At 54.9% G+C, this 21,523-nt stretch overlaps 1 protein-coding gene and 1 long non-coding RNA gene across 5 annotated transcripts in view; one reads left to right on the forward strand and one right to left on the reverse strand.

Annotated features, from left to right (window-relative positions):
* The first annotated feature begins 4,937 nt into the window (after positions 1-4,937).
* SYNJ2 (synaptojanin 2) overlaps positions 4,938-21,523 on the forward strand; it is an 85,716-nt gene continuing 69,130 nt past the window's right edge. The window contains exon 1 of the mRNA XM_090280030.1: positions 4,938-5,115. Within this exon, the coding sequence (XP_090136156.1) occupies positions 4,989-5,115 (127 nt within the window). The 5' untranslated portion in view covers positions 4,938-4,988. The remainder of the gene's footprint in view (positions 5,116-21,523) is intronic.
* Positions 16,371-20,528, reverse strand: LOC150008012 (uncharacterized). 4 transcript variants are annotated; one of them, XR_016511870.1, is made up of 4 exons: positions 19,801-19,947; positions 19,448-19,583; positions 17,291-17,353; positions 16,371-17,196 (listed from the first exon to the last, which is right to left on the reverse strand). It is a non-coding gene; the product is annotated as an uncharacterized LOC150008012 (long non-coding RNA). The 4 variants fall into 4 exon arrangements; XR_016511867.1 differs by lacking the exons at positions 19,448-19,583; positions 19,801-19,947 and adding an exon at positions 20,464-20,528; XR_016511869.1 differs by lacking the exon at positions 19,448-19,583.

A 21,523-nucleotide genomic window follows, 5' to 3' on the forward strand; every position in this document is an offset into this window, starting at 1 on the left:
CATCCATCTAATTTCTAGAAAGGTTTTAGGGATGTTAAACCAAAACCTGCTCCCCTGTCACTTTCTCCCCACTCTTACGTGACAACGTAAGGCCTCCACTGTATGACATTTTCTCTATGGATTCTGTAAGCCACTTGGAAAAGACGTGTTTCTGGAGAAGGGTCAAGGGCGGAAAGGTAACAGACCTCCACATTCCCGAGGGGAGGCCTACTCTGCCTCTTGTGCAGGGAATGCTGGGAGGAGGGGCGGGGCGGCCATGGCTGTCCCCCTCCCCCACCCACGTCTGTCTGTCTCCTCCAGCTTTCATGCTGGGGCATGGAGGGTGCAAGATGCAGGCCTTAGTTGTCAGTGACAGTTGACAGTGACCGAACAGCCAGATTCCAGTCGGAACAATGGTCCCTGCCTCTTATAGGTTCTCCCTGAAGGTGGCGATGAGCTGGAGCAATGAACCCTAGTTGTTCTTGGCATGTGAAAGTGTCCACACCCTCTCCCCCCACCACCACCTGTGGCAGGTGTGCTCTGGGTGGTTTTTCCAGCTGTGAGCCGGGGGCCCGACTGGCAGCTGGCACACTTGTGTTTGGAGTGTGATCTTGGCTAAGAAGTGATTATAGCTCCCCCGGTGCCGAGGACCCACGGGCGCCCACACAAACCAGCCTCTGCGTCAGCGTCACCAGCCGACAGGTACTGTTGACTTTCAGTAGTAGACCAGGAGGGAAAGAAGGTGCCTTGGGACCTGGGGCGGAGAGGCAGGTGCCACATGAGCATGTGTGAGAGTCTGGACCACCAGGGTTGCTGGAGCTTGCTGAGCACACCAGTGTCCGCGTGGCACGTGTGGCCGGAGCTGCCAGGCCATGGTGATGGTGGAGGTTTAACTGGTGTGGGGCCGGCTCTGGTGCAGTTCTGAGAGGCCACCATCCTGCGGGCGCTGCTGCTGCAGGTGCATCAAGAGAAAAGCTGAATGAGCCTATATCTAGTTATATCAGCCTGAGCTCAGAATCCAGTCCTCTGTGTGCGCGCGTGCGTGTGTGTGCGACTATAGATAGACATTGCTTTTTTTACAAAAAATAATGTAAAATGAACTTCCAAGCAATGGTCCTACAAGGCTGCCTGACACCCATCCTGCTGGGGTCAAGGCCAGGCTGTCCCGGGGAGCTGGGCGATGTGACTTCAGGCTCACCTGCCCGCGTGGCTGTCCCTCACCCCTGAGGGCGGACAGTGGCCCAGAAGCACAGTTATCTCTGAGATGAGTGACGCTGGAGAACTGGAACGGAGTCACTTGCTTTCTGCACAGCGGGTCGGCGTCGGCTCGCTCCTGTCCTGGGCTCTGGGCTGCCCGCTGTGGAGGGTACAGAGCCAGACTCCCTGGGTGTCAGCCGCACGAGCCGCCTCCTCCAGCTCTTTCTGTGCCTGTAGCTAGCTGCTCAGTGTTCCTCGTGTCACCAGACTGGGAGTGAAAGCGGCATGTGTCTTCAGCGTTGCCATTTGCCCCATGTCTACCTAAGAGGCTCAGTTCCCAGCTATCTCCACGCAGGTGTCCATGCGCCCTTCGCTAGCAAGGACGTGCCGAAAGCCAGGTGCTGGTGTCCACCAGTCACTACAGGGGCGGGCCCTGCCTTTCCGGAGCCCGTGGGACGGGGGGGGGCGGGGGGGGGGCATAGTGACGGCCACACTCCATGCGGCCCACTGCGGGCCTGGCACTGTTCCCCAAACCCATAATAGCAGGTGGGAATTTTCTGTTCGTAGAGTTTCAGCTCCCGATGGCGGAGGCCTGATGGACTGGAACGTACGTGTCTGAGGATGGACTGCTGACAGCACCAAGGACCAGTGGCTGCTGCGCCACAGAAAGGGACAGTTGGGGGGGTGCCCCCTGCTGGGAAGAACACCCCCCCACACTGGGCATGGTGCTGGAGTTTCAGCAAGCAAACCCCCAGGGGTGGAAAGAAATGGAGGGAGGGAAGCTGATGTATCAAAAGGGGTTTACTTGTGTGAATCACACAAACAGTGGGAAGAAACTTACAACATTTATGAGACAATTGGAAATGTGAACACTAACTGAATATCGGATAATATTAAGTAATTATTGTTTAGAAAATGACACGGGCGTGCAAAGTTATGCAATTTCTCCAGCAGCGTTCAGGACTCGGAGTGAAGGGCGAGGAAAGTCGCTAAACAAACCCACAGGCAGCCACAGTCCGGTGAGTGAATGAATCAGTTAGTTAAAGAGTTGAGAACAGTGTTGTGACTATCTAATTAAAAAAAAAAAAAAAATATATATATATATATATATATATATATATGAGTACTTTGCAAAACTATAGTTTTATTTAAAAAGTAGGGCTGTCGTTGGTGCCACCACCGTCCCAGTCTCTAAACACAGGGCTGCTTTCTGAGTCCTCCCTGTCCTGTTTGCCTTTCACGCAGTCAGGGGCCACGCACTGCCTCTCACCGATTGCAAGGCTCTCCCCTCTTTCTTCTCCCTCTGCTTGGATAACTTGCTGGGCCCCTGGGGCCCTGGGTCCCGAGCCCCTACAGCCGAGCTGAGATTTCCTGCAGTGGCCTCCTCTGAGGGCTGATGGAGTTGGCCTTTTCTTCCGTCCTAACCTCCTCCGCTCCACCTCTCAGGGGCGAGATGTCCCAAACTGTCCCCACTCAGATGGGTCTACCTGTTTGCCAAGGCTGTGCTTGTGGGTTAGGTATCAGAGCTGAGCCGACTTCTTCTTTTTTTTTTTTTTTTACTTTCTCAAGATCAATTACTTTCTCCACCTGCTAAATGTGCCAGTGTCCAGAGACCCTCTGCCTGTCAACATGGTGTGTCTACGGATGGTGCTTCCTCCGTCGCCAACGTAGACCGTCCCACTCCAAACCACGGGGCTGTGACCTGAAAACCCAGCAGGCTCTCCGCTCATTCAGCCAATCCTCAGGGGAGCTGCGCTATAGCTCCCCGAGTCTAACACACACATTATAACATTGCTGAAATCAGGGCATTGCTAACAATTTAATTAAGTTCTTTAATTGGCAGCATTTCTTCTTCCTCAATTGTCTTAGATTCTATAAGCTGTAAAGCTCTAGTGCTGGTCTTGGCTGTAGGAAAATTTCTAAAATATGTTCAGCATGCCACTGTGCAGAGCTTTAAATTATGTGATGGTAAGGAAGGCAGGCAAGAGGAAGAGAGATACAATTTAAAAGACAGTCCCCTCTCTTAAATCGCGTACCTAATTTGAGAGACAGGGTTATGAAAAAGGAAATAAACACTTCTCAAGCAACCCATGAGCAAGTGAGAGCTGGAGTGCACATCTGTGAATCTCAGTGCATATAAACCTCAGCATTCCAGGAAGGCTTCATGGAAGAAGGGAGCTTGGAGTTTAAAAGGAAAGGAGAGGCTGGCCAAAGGCTATTCTGCCTCATTTAATGGGCATACTGTCCTCATGAGGAAGTAATATTTTCATTTTACAGAGAAAGAAACTGTGTGTACAGTTTGTAAGCATCACACCGGGACACCCAGCAGTTCATAACTGAATTTGTGAGCAAGGGGGCAGAAGGTTCCAGAAGGTTCCAGAAGCATTTGCATCTCTAGCCAGTTCACATTTTTTATTTGCGACATCATCACCTGGGAGGTTGTCGACAGAGGATGGAATGTCTGGTCATTCCCGGTCATTCCTGAATGTCTGCAAGGGCACCACCGGGACCCGCCTGGCATTGGGGCTTTGCTCCTTCTGGAACACGCCCACAAGACTTGGCTCGGCTCATGGTGGTCCTATCAGAATGGGGTGAGAGAGGAACCAGGCTGGTTTGGGGGCCTGAGGGAATACCCTATGGAGGTCTGTTTGGGGTGGGGGGGTGCTACCCAGCACATCCATTACGAAAGAAGGAAATGAAATCTCCAAACCCACCCAAAGGACGATTCCAGAGAGCCCTCCCGCATGCAGGTGAGCCCCGACAGCCAGGCCAGAGCCGGTTACAGGGCCCTGCCTCCCTGTGCTTGGCTGCGCGCCCCTCCCGGGACTGGACACCGCAGGCTCTCCGATGGGCTGTGGCTCCAGTGTGTGCAGTGTCACAGGTGAGCACAGACCGGCCTGTTGTGGCACCTGCCCTTGATTCGGGGACTAGACTCAAGAGAGTGGGAGGAGGGTGGAAGCTGGAGGGGAAAGGGTCCCCCTTCGCCCCCCCTTGTTACTTCCCAAGCTTTCAGTCCTTAATTCCTCTGACCCCACCCCCACAAGGGTCGCAGTAATGGCAGGTCCAGGGACAGAGGTCTCTTTCTCTCCAAGACAGCACACCTTTGATCTCCATAAAGTTAGTAAAAGGCAACATTTATCTAACTCTTTCCCCTCGTCGGGCTCTGACCAGGCCCTCGATGCGCCTTAGCTCGATCCTCCCCCCAACCTTGAGAAACAGGTAGTTATTATCGCGCTTTACCCGCAGGGCTACTGAGGCACAGTCAGCGGAACGGACCCGCCCAGGGGCGCCCAAGCGGACCAGAGAGGCGGGCGCAGCGCCCTGGGCGGGGCTGGGCGGGCAGCTGCGGCCCGGAGGCTCCAGCCCCCCAGCGCCAGCGGGTCGGCTGCCCATATAAGGCCGCGGCGTCCGTGTGGGTTTCAGGATCCTTCGGGCACCCCGCGGACACGGGCGGCTGCCGCCTCCGCGCCCAGGAATGTGCGGCATCTTCCTCCCTGGCGGCCGCCCACCGCCGGGAGGGCTTCCCCGCCGCGCCGGGGCCCAGGGCTAGGGGCGATCGCGCCCGCAGAGCCGCGCCGGGGCCGGGCCTCGCCGCTGGGGGGAGCGCGGCGCCCGGGCGGAGCGGGGCCGGGAGGCGGCAGGCGTCCGCGCGCCCTCACCTGCCCCGGGCGGTGAGGCGGTGGCAGGCGGAGCAGGAGGCGGAGGAGGAGGCGGAGGCTGCCGGGCGGGGCCTGCGCCGCCGAACCTCCGCGCGAAGTGAAACTCCTGGAAGTTGCGGGCGCGGAGAGCGTGCCGGACGCGGCCCGGCGCCCATGGCTCTGAGCAAAGGGCTGCGGCTGCTCCGGCGGCTGGACACCGCGGGCGACAGCAGCGTCCTGCTGGAGGCGCGCGGCCGCGGGGACTGCCTGCTCTTCGACGCCGGCACGGTGGCCACGCTCGGTGAGTGCCGGCGACCTAGCCGCGGGGCCCGGGGCCGGGGCCGCGCCCCTCGTGTCCTGCCCGGGGCTAGTGGGGGAGGGACACCCAGAAAAGAGTGCGCTGCCTTGCTGAGCCTTAGAGATGTGGGCACCTCCCTGACCAGTGGTGACCGGTCCTGGGCTGGGTGGCCGTCGGGCGTTCAGGTTGGGGGCTGGCTTCTTTGAATGAAGTGACACAGGGGACGCCGGGGAGCACTTCTGTCTGGGCCCAGTGCGCCCCGGGCGCGGGGTTCTGTTCTTGGAGAGCCGCCTCTGGCCTTGGATGCCCCGCTCCGCCGGGAGGGGCGCAGATTCCTGAGGGTCCGAGCGGGCTGGCCCAGGAGCCGGCCGCACCGCGTGCCTGACGCTCGTCTGCTTTTGCACCTGTTGATGAAACCCTTCTTTGATCTGCGTCGCTGGCTTCGCTCCCAGAGGGGATGGGGACAAAATCGCCGTAGCTTAGACTCAGAGAAACCCCTGATGCCACCTCGTGTGTGTTGCTAGTGCGGTTGAATCGGCCTCCACTCCTGGTGACCCTGTGCATGAGTGATGTCCACATGATCCCATCCTCAACAGCCTGCTAGGCCCCAGGAGACTCATTTCACTGACTTCCTTTATGGAATCAAACCATCTCATATTTGGTCTTCCTGTAACTGCTGGTGGCGCCTTTGCCTCATATAAATACTTGGCAGAGGCATCAGTACTGCAGAGTGTAGAACTTGCAGGCAGATGTACTTCCGGATGACTCCACCTTTAGGCTGGGTGTTTTTGAGTTGGATGCTAAGTCAGTTCGTTTCCTACAGGCCTCAGGAAGTCTTCAGCCTGGCATTGTGCCAAGCAAGGACTTCAGAGGCAATCTCATTTATTTTTACAAGTCTACAAAAGAGGTGTTTTGTTATCCCCATATTACAGATGAGTAAACTGATGCCCCAAGAGGGTAAGAAACTCACTTGCCCCAACTGACACGTCTCTACCTGACTCCTCTGTGTCTATTCTGGAATCACTGTCCCCTGGTCCCTTGTTTTGTGGCCAACAATCATCGTGAAGGCCTAGGTAACACCAAAGTGAGTGAAACCAGGTTAGGGTTGTTAGAACTTGAAATCTGACCACTGAAGAATAGGCTTCCAGCTGGTGTCCAGCGGTAGCATGTTGTCTTGTTCGTAGCTAGAGAGAAGATGGTCACTTGTCCCTTAGGTGGTGGATGACCCGTGCACTAACTTCCACACTTCATACATGTCTCTAGTCTTCTGTTCACATTTGTATGCATTGGTTTTTCAGCTGGTATCTGTGTCTTAGAAAGGCCATGGCTTCTAGTTCCACTGCATTAATAATTTTATTTGCGAATGGTTATGGGCTCGTTTTCCATCACTTGGTTTCTGAAATGTCTCCAGTTTTGTCAGAACCAGAAGTGGGCAGCAAATGTTGGGTTACATTATTATCAGGTCATTCCAATTCGTGCTTGGTCCTGAAAAGTCCAAGTTTGGTCATTTGCTAAGGGCTTGCGAGAAAACCACAGGCATTTCCATTCCATGTTAGATGCCCGCTTCATACTGCATTTATCAGAGCTGAGAGATTAATTTCATGGGAATTTCTGTCTGTGTTCCAAAGGCTGAGCTTTTTTGCTTTCCATTCCTTGACAAGGTAAAGAATGCTCTTTTTTTTCCCCAGAAGTTTGCAATTTCCGCTTTTGTGGGGGACAGCACACCTCTGGCAGCCCACATAGCTGACTGGTCCCCCTTTTTGTGAGGGTCAAGGGCAGGGGCAGCTGTGGTTTCCTGGGATGGGTCTCCCCAGTGAGGAATGAGAGGCCAGGGAGGCCTTAGTGGAGGGTTTACTCTTATGTGGGTAGTGACTTCTCCCTGGCATGAGGGTCCTGTGTCCTGCCCAGCTCTGAGGCAGATGCACGCTGCCACTGCTTTTATAGGAGCAGCAGAAGAGCTGGGGGGGTCGGGGGGTGTGGGGGGCAGGGAGGCCTGAGAGCCAGTCACCCGTAAGCACAGCTCCTCTGGCACATCGAACCCCATAGGGATCCCAAGCTGAAAAGGCCTCCCTGTGGAAGGGCTCGCCTAGTGTGTTTAGTGTTTTCAGGCAGTGCCGGGAGGCAGTGAGGGGCTTGGACTGGGTTGTTGATCCAGGAAAAGCAAGTGGCCCCTGATTGGTGGGTTGCTGGGTCCGGCCCTTCTGCTCTCTAGCAGCCAGCCGGATGCTGCAGGAGTACTTCCCTCTTCCTGCTTCTCGTAGAATTCGCTGGAGATGTGGATCGATGGGAACAGGAATTCCAGAGGCAGAAAAACCAAACACAGGGCACCCATTTCAGAGGTTTGTGCCAGGTTTTCCTGGTGACCTGGATGAATAGCAGAGGCTCCTCGGGTTTAGGGGAAAAGCCACAGCATGAACAATTCCCCTTGGCCTGCACCCCACACTTAGGGTAGAGAAGTTTTCTTACGTGCCCCTTGGGTCAAAAAGTACTTGCTGTCCTTGTCCCTGGCTTTTAGACTTAGTGTGGACAAGATGCAGGGAAATGGCCTATTGTTTGCGGATGTCATCCACCTCTAGCACCGATGCTTCCAAGTTCAGCGTTCTCCCAGCAGCCCCCAGGAGGGGCGGCCGGCGACATTCTGCATTTGTGTCTGCGTCTGTGACCGGTGAACAGGCGGCGGGGGCGGAAGGTGGGAAGGAGGCTTGGGAGACTTCATTAATGAGTGAGTGTCCCTAAATTACTCTGCGCTCCTGGGGGGAAAGCTGCTGTGTGAACACCAGGCCTGTGTTTCCCCCCTGCTGTGTTTACACAGAGGCCCCATGTGGTGCTTTGTTTGAACTGGGGCCACCCCAGGCTTCCTCTGAGCTGCTGCCATGGTCACTCTCCTTGGACCAGATTGATTTGGTCAGTGACTTGAAGTTTGACCGGTTTAAGAGCCCCCGAGAGAGTCAAATGAGTGGCCATGCCACCATTTCTCCTGGGTAAAGACTGAAGCACAGGCAGGCCAGCTGGGTGCTCCTGGCTCCTGATATGGGACAACGGAGCTGCAGTGGCCTGGTGGCCTCCATGGCGTGAGCTCAGTCCTTCCTGTTGTGTTTGTGTGTTTGGCATGATGTCTACAAACATGCAAACGGGGTTGCTGTGGGCTTCAACCTGTGCTTTTGGGAACTCACTGGTAAGAATGTGATTTCAAATCTTGTAGGGCTTCTTTTGGGGGCTTTAACCTTTAATTGTGAAAATTTTAAAACGTACACAAACATGGAAGGAAAAATTAATTCCCGTGTACCTGTCACTGAGCCTTCATAATTATCAATATATTTTAAATCTGTGTTACAGATGCCTATTTTTTTTATGAAAAATGAATCTCCTAAAATTTAGTTTGTTCAATGCCAAACAAGATTGTTATTTGGCTTGCCTACCTGGCCCCCAGCCCCATCTTGCATTTGTGTATGTTCAAAAGTTACTTGACAGATTTAAATGGAACCAATAGCAGAAATGGTGCTGTGAATTGATTCTGAGATTCTGGCCAAAGTTCATTTTTAAAAGCAAAGTGGTCAGATGGGAAGAGTAGGCTGTCCGCTCCTCGGGGCGACACTGATGGGCTCCGAGGAGGCAGTCTGCTCCTAGACCACAGGGCCTTGCCCGGTACCTCCCACCAGAAGGAGGAGCGGGCTGAGGGGTCGGTTGTGCTCTCCCCTCTGGGCCACAGCCCAGAGACACAGGTGCCCATCCTCAGGTCTCTTCCCAGGACCCCAGCTACTGCACAGTGGGGGCGTCCGGTCTGGCCCCAGGGAGGGGGTGTGGCAAGGGTACTTACTGGGTGTGGGAGGAACTGGACACACGCTAGCTGGGGTGTCCCCGGGTGTGTGCACGAGGCCCTGGCCAGGGTGGTATGGCACCCGGAGAGCAGAGGTTGGTGGAAAGATGCTGGGGTGGGCCAGGACAGCTCCCCACACTGGCCACATTCTGGACCTGGCCCTCCAGTTCGTCACGGGCTGTACTTCTCAAACTAAGAGAATAGAACGTATTTTGTTTAATAGTTTGTTAGCTTAATTTAAAACTTAAAAATAGTTGGACATATGGACACAGGGCTCCATTATAAAGGCCATCAAGAAGATAAAATGCGGGACCAGCATCATCCGAAGAGCAACTCAATTTCTAGTGGGGAGAGGTTCCTAAGTGTGTGTGCTGGGATTCCTCTAGGAACATATCTTCCTGACCCTGTTTACTTGCTCTCGGGGGGTGGGGAGAGCTGGGGGGCCCCCTGCCAAGTGTGAGGTGGACCCTGCGCACCCACGGTGGGCGTGGTACTGCGCCCCGGCTGAGAAGGGCAGGTACATTTGGCCGGGTCCGGGGGGAGACGCAGGCACCTGGCACAGGAAGCTGGCGGGCTGCCATTTGCTTGTTAAGCTTCCTGGTTTAGAAATGGCTTGGGGTGGGTGGGGGTCACTCTAGCACGTTAACGTGGGGGGCCAGCAGGGCAGCCCCTTCCCGTGGCCCAGTTCTTGGCAGCGATTCTAAAGCACGAATGCAAGACAAATTTAAGGCAGTTTCTTGAGGATGTGGGACTCCTCCGGAGAGGCTTCCGTAATGTCATGGGAGCAGGTGCTTCATTCTATTCCTGCATCTATGTCTCTTCTGCGCCGCCTCCTCCCTCCCCAAGGCGGGGCACAGCCAGCTGCCCCCCCAGAGCTCCCGGAACCCTGGCCCAGCCCGAGGGCCAGCCGCTGGGCTCCACTCTCCGACTCCGACTCCTGCTTGTGGGTTTTCAACAAAACCATACACTCCCAGAGACTCAGCCCTCATCTTCTGCCGCTTCTGCTCCTTGACAAGGTCTGAGGCCATGCTCAGGGCAAAACGGGTGGTGAGAGATGACAAGGGACCTTCCTGTGTCCTTTAAAACAGTGCAAAGTCGCACAGAGCAGAACGTGAGTATTGTGGGACTTGAGGGGGTTCACAGCTGATGCTCAGACCCAGCGCAGAACTGGGACAGTGCAGCCACCTGTCCGGATCCAGACTTAAGGTGAGCATCTCTGCTGGTCTCTGCCTTTTTGTAGTCAATGTGTGTTGACGTATTACGGATCGGTGTTAGTAATCTCTGCTAAGAAACAGCGAACTACTTCCCTGTCCTCACGTCTGACCCTAGAATAGGCGAACCCTCCACCTGCTGATTCTCCCACCTCTTGGGCAGCAGAGACCAGACCTGATCCTGGCTCTGGCTGCTCTTTTTTGCTTTGGGGGGAATACAGTTGACCCCTCCAGACCTCAGAATCCTAATCTGAAAACAAGTGAAGGATAACCTATATCTCTTTTCTACTCTACTGAGATTCCGTGTGTCTTGGGGGGGGTGGGGAGCTTAAACATGAAGCAAACTACTTCACACACTGGGGTAAAATTATAAGGATCAGGAAGTACAAATTGGCAGTTGCAAAATAGCCATGGGGGTGCCAGGCAGGCCCAGGGAATATAGTGAGCGGTGCTGTAATAACTATGCATGGCGTCAGGTGGGTTTTAGCTTTATAAAGGGGACCAATTAGCAAGTTGTATAACTATCTGTACACCTGAAACTAACATAATATTGTACGTCAACTATAATTGAAAAATTAAAAATTATTAAAAAAAAAAAAAAGTGTCACGGACACACACACACACACGTACATACACACAGTTGTAAGCTACCCAGAAATTAGAATCTGAGGAGAAATGATCTGGCAGCATAAAATCCAAGATGGCTCAGACCTACCTCTGAGCTTAAGCTAGGAATCTGATGCTCTACGTTTTTTAGTGGATAATTACGAATTAATTAAAATGCATGAGAATATGTGTCCTACATTCTGTTTCTTTCCTATAACCAAAAAAAAAAAAAAAAAAAAAACCCATAACAGTTTAAGTTTAAATTAGGAACACAAGGTATGATATTTGTTAAGATATCATAAACTCTGCTAATTCAGGAGTTCCTTAGCCGATTCCTATTCATATGCATTGCTGTTCCTAAAACTACCTTTGGTCACATTGCATAACCCCTTTTTTTTTTTTTAATAATGTGGGCCGGAGTGGAAATTTGTGTGTCTGGGCTCATGCAGTCCTTACGTATCTGTCTGTTTTAACTGACTGTGGTTGCCTGAACTTGGCTTCCCTGTGGGTCTTGGCCCTGACTGATCAATACTGTAGGTGGAAGAACTCTCCTTACGCAGAGGAGACGGTTCTCTGCAGCTCCTACTGCCCGATTTAGCGAAACCGAGGTCAGGTGGAGCGGAGCTGGATCCTGCGGACCGTGGGAGTGGGCAGGATGCTGTCACACGTGCTCTGGCCCAGCGGGACAGTGACACTCTGTCCCGCCTGTCTCAGCAGCGGGTTTGTGCTTATTTAAGTGGTGTGGATAAAGAAAGGAATATTGGAAAATGAGGCCTGGCAGTAACTTGCCACCTCTCCCCGCTGAGCCAGGCCCTGGTAACAGGGTCCCTCTGCTGCGTATCTGCCTGTCTTTTCACCAAGACCACTGGGCGTGGGGAGCCCCCCTGAACCCCGAGTGGGGAGCAGAGGCCAGACTCATCTTCCTGTAACAGGAGGACCAGCACTGGAGCTGCAAGGTTGGAATTCCATGTTGAAACTTTCGGACTCTTAAGGGGACAAACAGAACCTTCTGTTTCTCATGTCCAAGGGCTGCTTGCCTCTTTCAGCGTTTTGGGGTGAGAACTGAGAGGTTTTATCTGGTAGTATAAATTATTTAAATCAGATCTCTATCCATCTATCAAATATTTGAGTTTGCTGATTATTGACAGAGGAAGAGGTATGATTTTCATTAAGGACGTTAAAAATATTGAAGATGCCAAAGACCCCAGGGGGGAAGTCTAGGCCCGGGTGCCGAGTCTGGGGGCTCCCCCCAGCCATGTGTGTGTGTCTGAACTCTCCTTCCCAGCCCCGCCCCTGCTTTCCAGGCTGTGACTGTGTCTGACTGTCTGGAGGGGGCACTTTTTCCTAATTCTCCCCATGGGCTGGAGGCTGCCCCAGAGAAAGTCAGCTGGTGAAGGCTTTTTTCTAATGTGTGTGGTGGTAATAACATTCCCAACCCAACCACGGAAGGGTGTCTGTACCCCTGCCGCCTGGGAACAGGGGACGGGAGACCATGTATGTGAAGCGAGAAATGGGAACGAGAACACCACTTCCTGCAGAAGAACGGCCCACGCCGGGGGTGTCAGGGCCCACGTGTGGGCTTCAGCAGCACCCGGCCCCTCTAGGTTTCTGGTTCAATCTGCTGTTGGAAAAATGAGGTTACTGAGAGCCTGTTAGAATTCTAAGAGAGAACACATTCCCAGGAGGCAGACATAGAGAAAAGATGGCGCGCTTTGGAGGAGGAACTGTGGGACGTCAGTTCGGTCTCCGCCTTCGTCCCGGGCCCTGCAGGAGAGCCCTTCATGGTGGGGCTTCTGTGTTCCGCCTCCTGAACCTCTCGAGCCTTCTGGGTGCAGGTGATGAGACTTGTACACGTGGAAAACGCAAGAGACAGATCCCGAAGTAGCCAGAGTGCATGATACCATGACTGGCAATTGTTTGTCAGTACTTCAGGAGACAGACGGACGGACAGACGGACAGACACACGCACACTGCAGCGAGGGTTGACAGGTGAAATAAGATGGGGAAATGTCGATAGCGCTCAGAGCGGGGTAATAGGTATTCAGTTGTCCGTTGGACTCCGTGAATTAATAAGCCAGCTCTTTTCAACCGCAAGAGGTGAAAGGTTGTAGCTTTCCCAAATGTCATTAATCAGTTAGCATATGTTGTGGGGAAAAGACTCTGCTCCCGGGGACAGCAGTTTCTGGGAATAAACAGGATAACATACATAAGTCGGCAGCCGTCCGTCTCGAGAGACGATGGTGTAGCTTCTTAAGAGTCTATCTGCACCGCCGAGAATGGCTGTGCAGTCCGACTCGGGAGTGACACGGTATCTGTCTCCTCCCGTGTTGAATCGACATCTTGCGATGACGCTGGAGTGTCCTCTCCAGTGGAGCTGAAGCTACAGAGCCTGGGCAGGGTGATATGGAGGGTCTGCTGTTGCCCATGCAGCAGACCCCCCCCTCTCTTCGCAGCTGAAGGGTCCAAGGGAAAGACGGAGTCAATACAGCTTGGCTTCAGGTGCGCCGCAGGAGTTGCCGGTGTTGACTACAACGTCAAACCGCCTTAGGGACTCCGGCTCCGGATTTTCTGTCGGGGTTTACTCCCTTAGCCTTTCCCCTGAAGAGGTATGCCGCAAGGCAGCGGAGGTTTTTTGGAGTCAGAGTTTTCCTTCTCTGATGTGCCCTGATTGGAAGATCGAACCAGCGACACTTAGCTCGCAGGCCGACGCTCAATCCACTGAGCCAAACCAGCCAGACATACATAAGGCCTCAAAGAAGAAAGATATAAAACTTTACTGAAGCACCAAGTAAATGAAAAGGGATACCATATTTTGGAACATCGACAATGTAAACCCATTAATTCTCCAGTTAACCTATAAATGCACGTATCTGGGTAAAATTCCATGAGCTCAAATCCAGGAGTTTGAGCTAAAAGTTAATGGGCTGATTTTAAAGTATATCTGGGACCCCCCCCCCCTTTTAAATGTATCCTTACCGTAATCCCTCCATTTTGGCTAATGGCGGCCCATATGGGTGGGGCAGTGCTCAGGACAAGGCTTTTCATCCCATAAAACTGTGAAAGTTTCTCCTATAGTTTCTTCTAATATTTTCTGAGTCGGATTCCTTTACCTTTAACTCTTAAGTACCTCTAGGATTTATTCTACTATGTGGTGTAACGTAAGGCTCCTTTTCCTTCCACACGCGAATCTGGTGTTTGCTGAACTCTTTCGATAACACCGCTTAGTGCAAAAGTGACCTCAACTGGCAGATTGCTCCTGAAGAGGGCGGGACCATAAGTAAATGAATGATAAACCCCTGGTGGGGACAGGGGACGCAGGCTTAGTCCTTCCTTAAGTGTGACAACTTTGGAACTGGGCGTGCCCCAGGTGTACCCTGGAATCTATACCTTTGGGGGTTTTGTAAGGGATATGGGGCTCCTGTGGGCACGGGGCTTTAAGCTGGGGACAAGCTAGTCACCAGTACAGCAATTCTCAAAAGAAAAAGTGCAAAGAGCCAGGACACACGAGCCCGCCCTGCCGTCTCTGCCTCACACTGTAATTGGTGAGGAGCTGCTGAACACTGACTCTTAGTTCTTCTGCTCCATTTTTCCTGCCATTTCCTGTGATTCCGGCAGGGCGGCCCCAGGTGACAAACAGTGCAGCCTCTGAGTCACCCCTCCCTCCTGGCCCCACAGCTGTGCCCAGGCGCCTGTCCCTCTCCCCTTGGGCTGACCTCTTTTCCAGGAGACACCTGGGTCGGCTCCCTGGGCCAGCACCTCAGGCCTCCGGACAGCCCAGACCTGCCTTGCCCTGGGCAGGACACACCAGCTGGGGTTCCTGCCCACAGCTCAGTGCTGGGAACCGGGAACCTGAGGGCAGGACTGTGGGGTGTCCGTGGCAGGACCAGGCGTGGCGAGGACCACAGCTCTCCTCTCTGCTGCTTCTGTCCTGCTACGTCCCTCAGAGCCCCAGAGAGTTCTGCAGCGCACCATGAATTTAGTCTGGGGACTCCCAGACCTGCCACCGTTCCCTCGCTCACATCCTCTCTGCCCTCCTCATCTCGCTGACCCCCTAGTCCCTGGGGACGGTCCCTCCCTGCACACGCTCCACTCTTCAAGCCGCGCTCTCCTCCGTGCGTGCCGAGCGAACCCCCAGCCTCGGTCACCCCACTGCCTTCGCCCGTGCACGCACCCACGGTGGGGAATGGGGCTGAGAAGCACCGCGGGACGGTGTGTCTGCTGTGACCTCATAGAGCATCTCCAGTGCTCTCGGTGACCTTTTACATGGTCCTGGTTACGCTTCTCTGCTCTCCCTGATGGTATCTGACAGCCCCTCAGGCCTTCAGCGTGCGCCCCTCTCTGCCAGTGATCTGGCTTCCTAGTTCACTAAGGAAGGAAGAGCAAATAAGGGGGCCTTCCACCAGCCCCAGACCTCGTCTGTTTGCCTGCCCCGTGCCTCTGTCACAGCCGATGACCTCTCCGGGCCCTGTCCCGTCTCACTTGGAAGACTTGGCTCCTGCAGTTTCCCCCTTTCCTTCCTAGCTGGGTCATTTCCACTGCTTCATGGACAGACTGGTGTATCGCGTGTTAAGAAACCCTCTCTCGACCCCAACCCACACCTCCTTCCCCCTTTCCCCATGAGGGCTGGGTCTGCATGCCTGCAGTCTCCCCGCTCCCCACTCCTGCTCTCCCCTGATGCAGGCCGGCCTGGCTGCGCCCCTTGACACTCCCCCGCAGCCCTTCATGACATCTGGCAGCACCACCCAGGTCACCACACCTCCTTCCTGAAGGATGCGTCTTCTCCTGGTCCTGCCCCGGCCTTGCTGCTGTTTCCCCAGGGCCTGGAGCCTGGTCCTGCCCCGGCCTTGCCACTGTTTGCCCAGGGCCTACAGCCTGGTCCTGCCCCGGCCTTGCCGCTGTTTGCCCAGGGCCTGGAGCCTGGTCCTGCCCCGGCCTTGCCGCTGTTTCCCCAGGGCCTGGAGCCTGGTCCTGCCCCGGCCTGACTGCTGTTTCCCCAGGGCCTACAGCCTGGTCCTGCCCCGGCCTTGCCGCTGTTTGCCCAGGGCCGAGAGCAACCCCTGCACACAGTAGGCATCTAGAATCCTTGCTGAGTGACAGAACTGGAGTTCAAAAGAGTGTGACTTTCCCCTCCTCTCCGCTCCCTCCCTGTGTCACATGTAACAGGAGAAGACATATATGGGTCACACTACATGACTTCTGACGGGGCGTGTGTGCATGTGTGTGCATGTGCTGCAGCGCACACACGTGGAACTAGGGCTTCTGTGGGAGGACGGTCGCGCTGAGGCGAGGTTGTCGCAGAGCCGGGTGAGGCATTCAGCCCAGCGATAACCCGACTAGGGAAGAGGAAAGGAAAGCGCCCAGGAACAGGTTTGGCTGGTACTGGAAAAGAAGCGGGCGCGGACCCTCCAGCACCCGCCCAGGCCTGGACCTGAACTGTTAGTCATCTGAAGAGCTTGTTGTAGGAGGACATGACACACCTGGCCTGGGTCCAGCAGGAGCCCCTTGCGGGGACGGGAGAGACCGAGGCCAGGAGTAGGATCTGGGGTCATGCCGTGAACCATTGCCCACAAGGACCCATCCCACCCCGACCCCCACCCCCATGTCTAAAGAGAGCATGTGCACGTTTGGAGAGAGAGAGGCGTTTTGATGCTTCATCCTTACTCCCGGTTGAGTGGGAGCACCCACGGCCACGCTAGTCCTCCCCAAAGCTGCACCGTCCTCAGGCCTAAGGATCTGCTGATCAGGGCCTGAGTCCCCATCCCTGGTCTGCCAGGAGCATAATCAGCACTGTCTCCGTGCTGAGGCAAGACCTCGATTTCCTCTTTTTAAGGAGAAAAGCAACAACTGTAAAGGCTCCGTGTCCAGCTCTGCACTCAAGCCCCGCTGTCCAAGGCGCCGCCAGCTCCTTCAGCCGGGTAACCTCAGCTGCTGCTGACCTCGGGCAGGGCTGGGGTGTGGAGGGGCCCGCCCCTGCCCCGCAGATGTTTTTCCATCTGCGGCCACAGGAGAGGATAAGTTTGCCCCCTATTTCCTCTGGCTGGGTAGTGCACAGCAGCGCAGCTTGGTGGGAGGCAGTGCATTTGCTTAGGCGGTGCGTTTTTGAGGACCCCCCCTCCCACTGGCTCTTCTGTGTGGCCTGGACATTTGAGGGCGGGAGGGAGGCGGGGGAGGGCAGGCAGGTTTCTTAGCAGGCTGACGTGTCTGCCCCGTTGGCTTTTGTCTTGGGTCTCCAGCTTCTGTTTCAGACTGATGTTTTGATTTCCACTGTGCTTAGCAACGCCCCAGCAGCCTCCGTCTGCCCAGGAAAACCATTGTCTTTCTAAAGAGCTGCTTTAGCGCCAAACTGATAGTTCTGGAAGGAACAGCCCCTAGCCAGTCTCAGCTGAACTCAGAATGAGCACGTGAAGGAGACAGTGGCCTTGATCTGGATGATTCTTGCCTCTTGAGACCCTGAAATACAAGAGGATGGTTTAATATTCTGCACAAGAATGCAGCCCCGATGGTACCTCAGTCTCGGGCCATCTGCATTGTTAACTTGACCTACTTGTTTTTCTGGCCTGTGGGCTGGGCTTTGCTGGAATTTCCTTAGGATGTGTTATTGTGGAAACTGTTATGAAAGAAAAAAAGAAAATATTATGAAAGAAAGAAGCAAGTGTGAAACAGAACCTCGGGCTGTCCCGTTATGAGGGGCTCGATTGCCCCCCACCAGAAAGCGTAACCCCCGATACCAGAGCTTGGTGAAAAGGAAAGGAGTTGTGTATTTAAAGGGTACACAGATTTAGATTCATGGTGGGTTTCTGCCGTTAATCCCACTCCCTTCAGAACGTCGGCAGCCGTCCGTCTCGAGAGACGATGGTGTAGCTTCTTAAGAGTCTATCTGCACCGCCGAGAATGGCTGTGCAGTCCAACTCGGGAGTGACACGGTATCTGTCTCCTCCCGTGTTGAATCGACATCTTGCGATGACGCTGGAGTGTCCTCTCCAGTGAAGCTGAAGCTACAGAGCCTGGGCAGGGTGATATGGAGGGTCTGCTGTTGCCCATGCAGCAGACCCCCCCTCTCTTCGCAGCTGAAGGGTCCAAGGGAAAGACGGAGTCAATACAGCTTGGCTTCAGGTGCGCCGCAGGAGTTGCCGGTGTTGACTACAACGTCAAACCGCCTTAGGGACTCCGGCTCCGGATTTTCTGTCGGGGTTTACTCCCTTAGCCTTTCCCCTGAAGAGGTATGCCGCAAGGCAGCGGAGGTTTTTTGGAGTCAGAGTTTTCCTTCTCTGATGTGCCCTGACTGGAAGATCGAACCAGCGACACTTAGCTCGCAGGCCGACGCTCAATCCACTGAGCCAAACCAGCCAGGGGTTCCCTTCAGAACACCCACAAGCATATAGTCCTGCCTCCCCCCTGCCAAACCAGGCCCATTTCAGAACAGAGAAGTCAGAGGTACCGTTTCCCCCTAGGGAAGTAGAATCCGTGGCTCCGTATTCCCCAGTCCCAGTTCAGCCCTGCCGGCAGCTCCCATCCCGCCGTCCCTTCGTGCCTGCCTGGGGAGGTTCCTGCCCGGTGTTGCGGTGTTTTTCAGCTCTTAATCCGGAACCTCCTTACACCCCCAACCTCATGGCCGGCGGGTGGCGTGCTTCTGCTCTCTTTCCAACCGCATGGCCTTCTCTCTCTTGCTTAATGGCTGCCGCCTCGTTTTTACATCCCTGACCTTGGCCCGTGACGCAGTGGGTATGGTGACCAGTCCTGGCCACACACAGGAATCTCCCACAAGCCCCGGAAGCTTTTCCGTCACCATTCTATGATCAAAGCCCCTCCCGTCTCCTTGGCGCCAGGCAGTGGCCACAACCGTCTCCATAACTAAGAAACGAGGCATCTCTCAGGAACATGGCTGTGCTCCACTGAACCCCACCCCCCAATCTCTGAGGCTTCTGTCCGCTCTCTTACACGTGTGGTTGGTTTGAGTAGTGACCTGGGCTCTGGTCTGGGGCAAGACGCTGGCCCCTCTGCAGGCCTCTCACGTGGGGGCTGATTCTGTTCCGCTGCACCTGGCCCACTGCACCCAGGGGTGGGAGGTGTGTCCCCTTGGCCCCTCAGTGTCCTCTCCAGACACTCTCCTTCCCTCCGCCATAAAGCACTCAACCTTGAATCTCATGCACGGCAGCCACCAGGAGGTGTCTCTGGGCTCCTCTGCACATCCAACTGCCATTGCGTCTCTGGGACTCAGGACAGGAGCCACAGCTTGCTGGTGGGGCGTTGGGGGTGTGTGGATTCTTTTCCAGAGGCGTCCTCACAGCAGCCCTATAGGTCTACACGCCATCAGGAGACCCCCAGACACGCTCATTCACGTGGCGTGGATACCGGGGCCACAGCGCTGCGCAGTCTCACTCCCCCACAGGACCTGCACGAGGTCAGGGGCCCGAGCTTCCAGGGTCTCTCGAAAGACAGTCCCCACGGGGCCCCATCGCTGTGATAGTTCACCTGTGGTTCCTCTCAGTCCAGATCCTTCTACCAGTTGGGCCTATTTTTATCCTAAGGCATGTTGTCTCATAACATAGACAACTCTTATCAGGTTACCAGGGAAACTGCTAGAAAGTGAACCTGAGGTCAGATCCTCGCGCAGGCTGTGTTAACCCTTTGCCTGCACACAGCAAGCACCCACATCACCCACTGCCCCTCCTTAAACTTGCCTGGCTCCTTGGCGACTTACAGTCCTGCCCGCGCTCCCGGTACCTTCAGTCACCGCGATGATCCTTCTGAAGACCTCGGCCTCCGGTTCCCTGACCGCCCTCCTCCAACGAGTGTGTCCACCACCCTGGCTCAGCCACTCGCTCCCTGGCCACCGTCTGTGTCACATGTCCCTGTCTTCATCTTCCCCCTCTGTCTTCTCAGCTCCTTCCTCAATTCCCCGGCTCCAGCCACCTTTGACCTTCCGGGGACTGCGGGCCCCTGACCTCCCCGCTATGCACAGGCCCCCTGCCCCCGCCGCCCCTCCCGCTGCCCGGCTCTCCCTTTCCCTCTGCACCCCCCCGCCCCCACTCTTCCCTGCTGGGTCCTGCTCACCAGGTAAAACCACTGGTTTGATCCTTCTTGCCTGTACCTAACTCTGTGCAGTTAGAAGTTTCTGGAAACTGCCCACTGCCGTGCTGACTGATGTCATTGTCACTTCATGATGCCAAAGTCCAGGCCCGCCCTTCAGTTGCTCTGCTCTGTGTGGCTCACTCTCCCACCGTCCCTGCAGCTGTCTTTTCACACCTTCCCTCCTCTCAGCTCTGCCAGCGCTACTTCTCCCTGCCCCCTCCCCCCCTCCTGCTCCTTGCCTTCCTCCCTCTCCTCATCTTCCCCCCCTCCCCCTTTCTCTTAGCTGATGGGGAAAGTGGAAGCCAGCAGGAGAGAATTTCCACAGTTACTCGCCCACCCCCATCTGTCCCTTCTCTGTGTTAGCCATGGACAGTGTCAGGCACGCGCCCACCCACACGGCGGTCCTTGGCCCACTCCATCCACAGCCCGGCTCCAGCGGTGGCCTCTCTCCTGCTGCGGCAGGTTTTCCCTCTCTCGGATCATTTCCACCCGCGTGCAAACCGGGTGTTAGCCCCCCTCTTAGAGAGAGCTTTCAACCTCACTGTCCTCTCCACGACCTCCCCTTTCTCTCCTGCACACACATACACATGCACACAGGCCTGCACGCACATACACATGCATGCACACAGAACTCTCTCTACTCACCGTCCCCATTTTCTCTCTCCCTCTTTGTTACGGTTTTGTCCCTCCACTTGACTGAGACTGCTCCCTGGTGGCTCCCCGAGGCCCCACTGATGCCTCCTGCCTCCCTGACACGCTTCCCTCTCCAGGCTTGCAGGACACCACACACTGCTGGCTTTCTGACATGTTTTTGACTGTGTCTCTCCAGTCTCCCTACATCTGAACACACTGTCCCCTGCCCTCACTCCGCAGGTGGTCTCCCCCAGTCTCAGGATGCCAAAGACTCCTGTTTGCTGGGGACGCGCCGGTCTGTGTCTTCAGCCGGACTTCTCTGTTGTTCTCCAGGCTGGCTCTGTCCTGAATTTCTCCATGGGCGCCTGCAGCCACCTCGTTGGCCTGTCTGGCCCCGGCTCCTGCTGCTCCACCCAGCCCTGTCCTGTCAGCCTTCACCCTCGCAGGTGACAGCCACTCATCCTTTCAGTGGTTTAGGAGACAAATTTGGCATCGTCCTCGAACCCTGTCCTTCTCTTGTTTACAGTCTATCCACGGGTCCTGGTGTTCTACTTCCAAAACGTGCAGACATTTAATGATGTTAAGGAATTATGCTTAAGTTTTTTTGGATATGATAATGATACTGAGGTTATGTTTTTAAAAAGAACCTTGCCGTGACTGGGTAGCTCAGCTGGTTAGAATGTCCCCCTGATAGGCCAAGGTTGCGGGTTCGATCCCTGGTCAGGGCACATACAAGAAGCAACCAATGAATGTATCAATAAGTGGAACAACATTCCATGGTTCTCTCTGTTTGTAAAAAAAAAACTAATCAACAAAAAGGATACTTACCTTTTGGAGATTCTTACTGAAACGTTTACAGGTGAAAAGATACAAAGGCAGGGTTGGCTTAGAATAACTTAAGTCAGCCGTTCTCACTGGAGGACTCAGTAGAACACAGAGTTCTGGGTCTCAAGCCCAGAGCGTCTGATTCAGTGGGGCAGGGGGAGCTGATCATTTATATTTCTAACGCGGTGCGATGCTTCTTGTCTGAGGGCCACGTGCTGAGGCCGCGGTAATCCGGCGTAGGAGGCTG

This window comes from Furipterus horrens, unplaced genomic scaffold (assembly GCF_987537825.1).
Source record: "Furipterus horrens unplaced genomic scaffold, mFurHor1.1.pri manual_scaffold_6, whole genome shotgun sequence".
NCBI lineage: Eukaryota > Metazoa > Chordata > Mammalia > Chiroptera > Furipteridae > Furipterus > Furipterus horrens.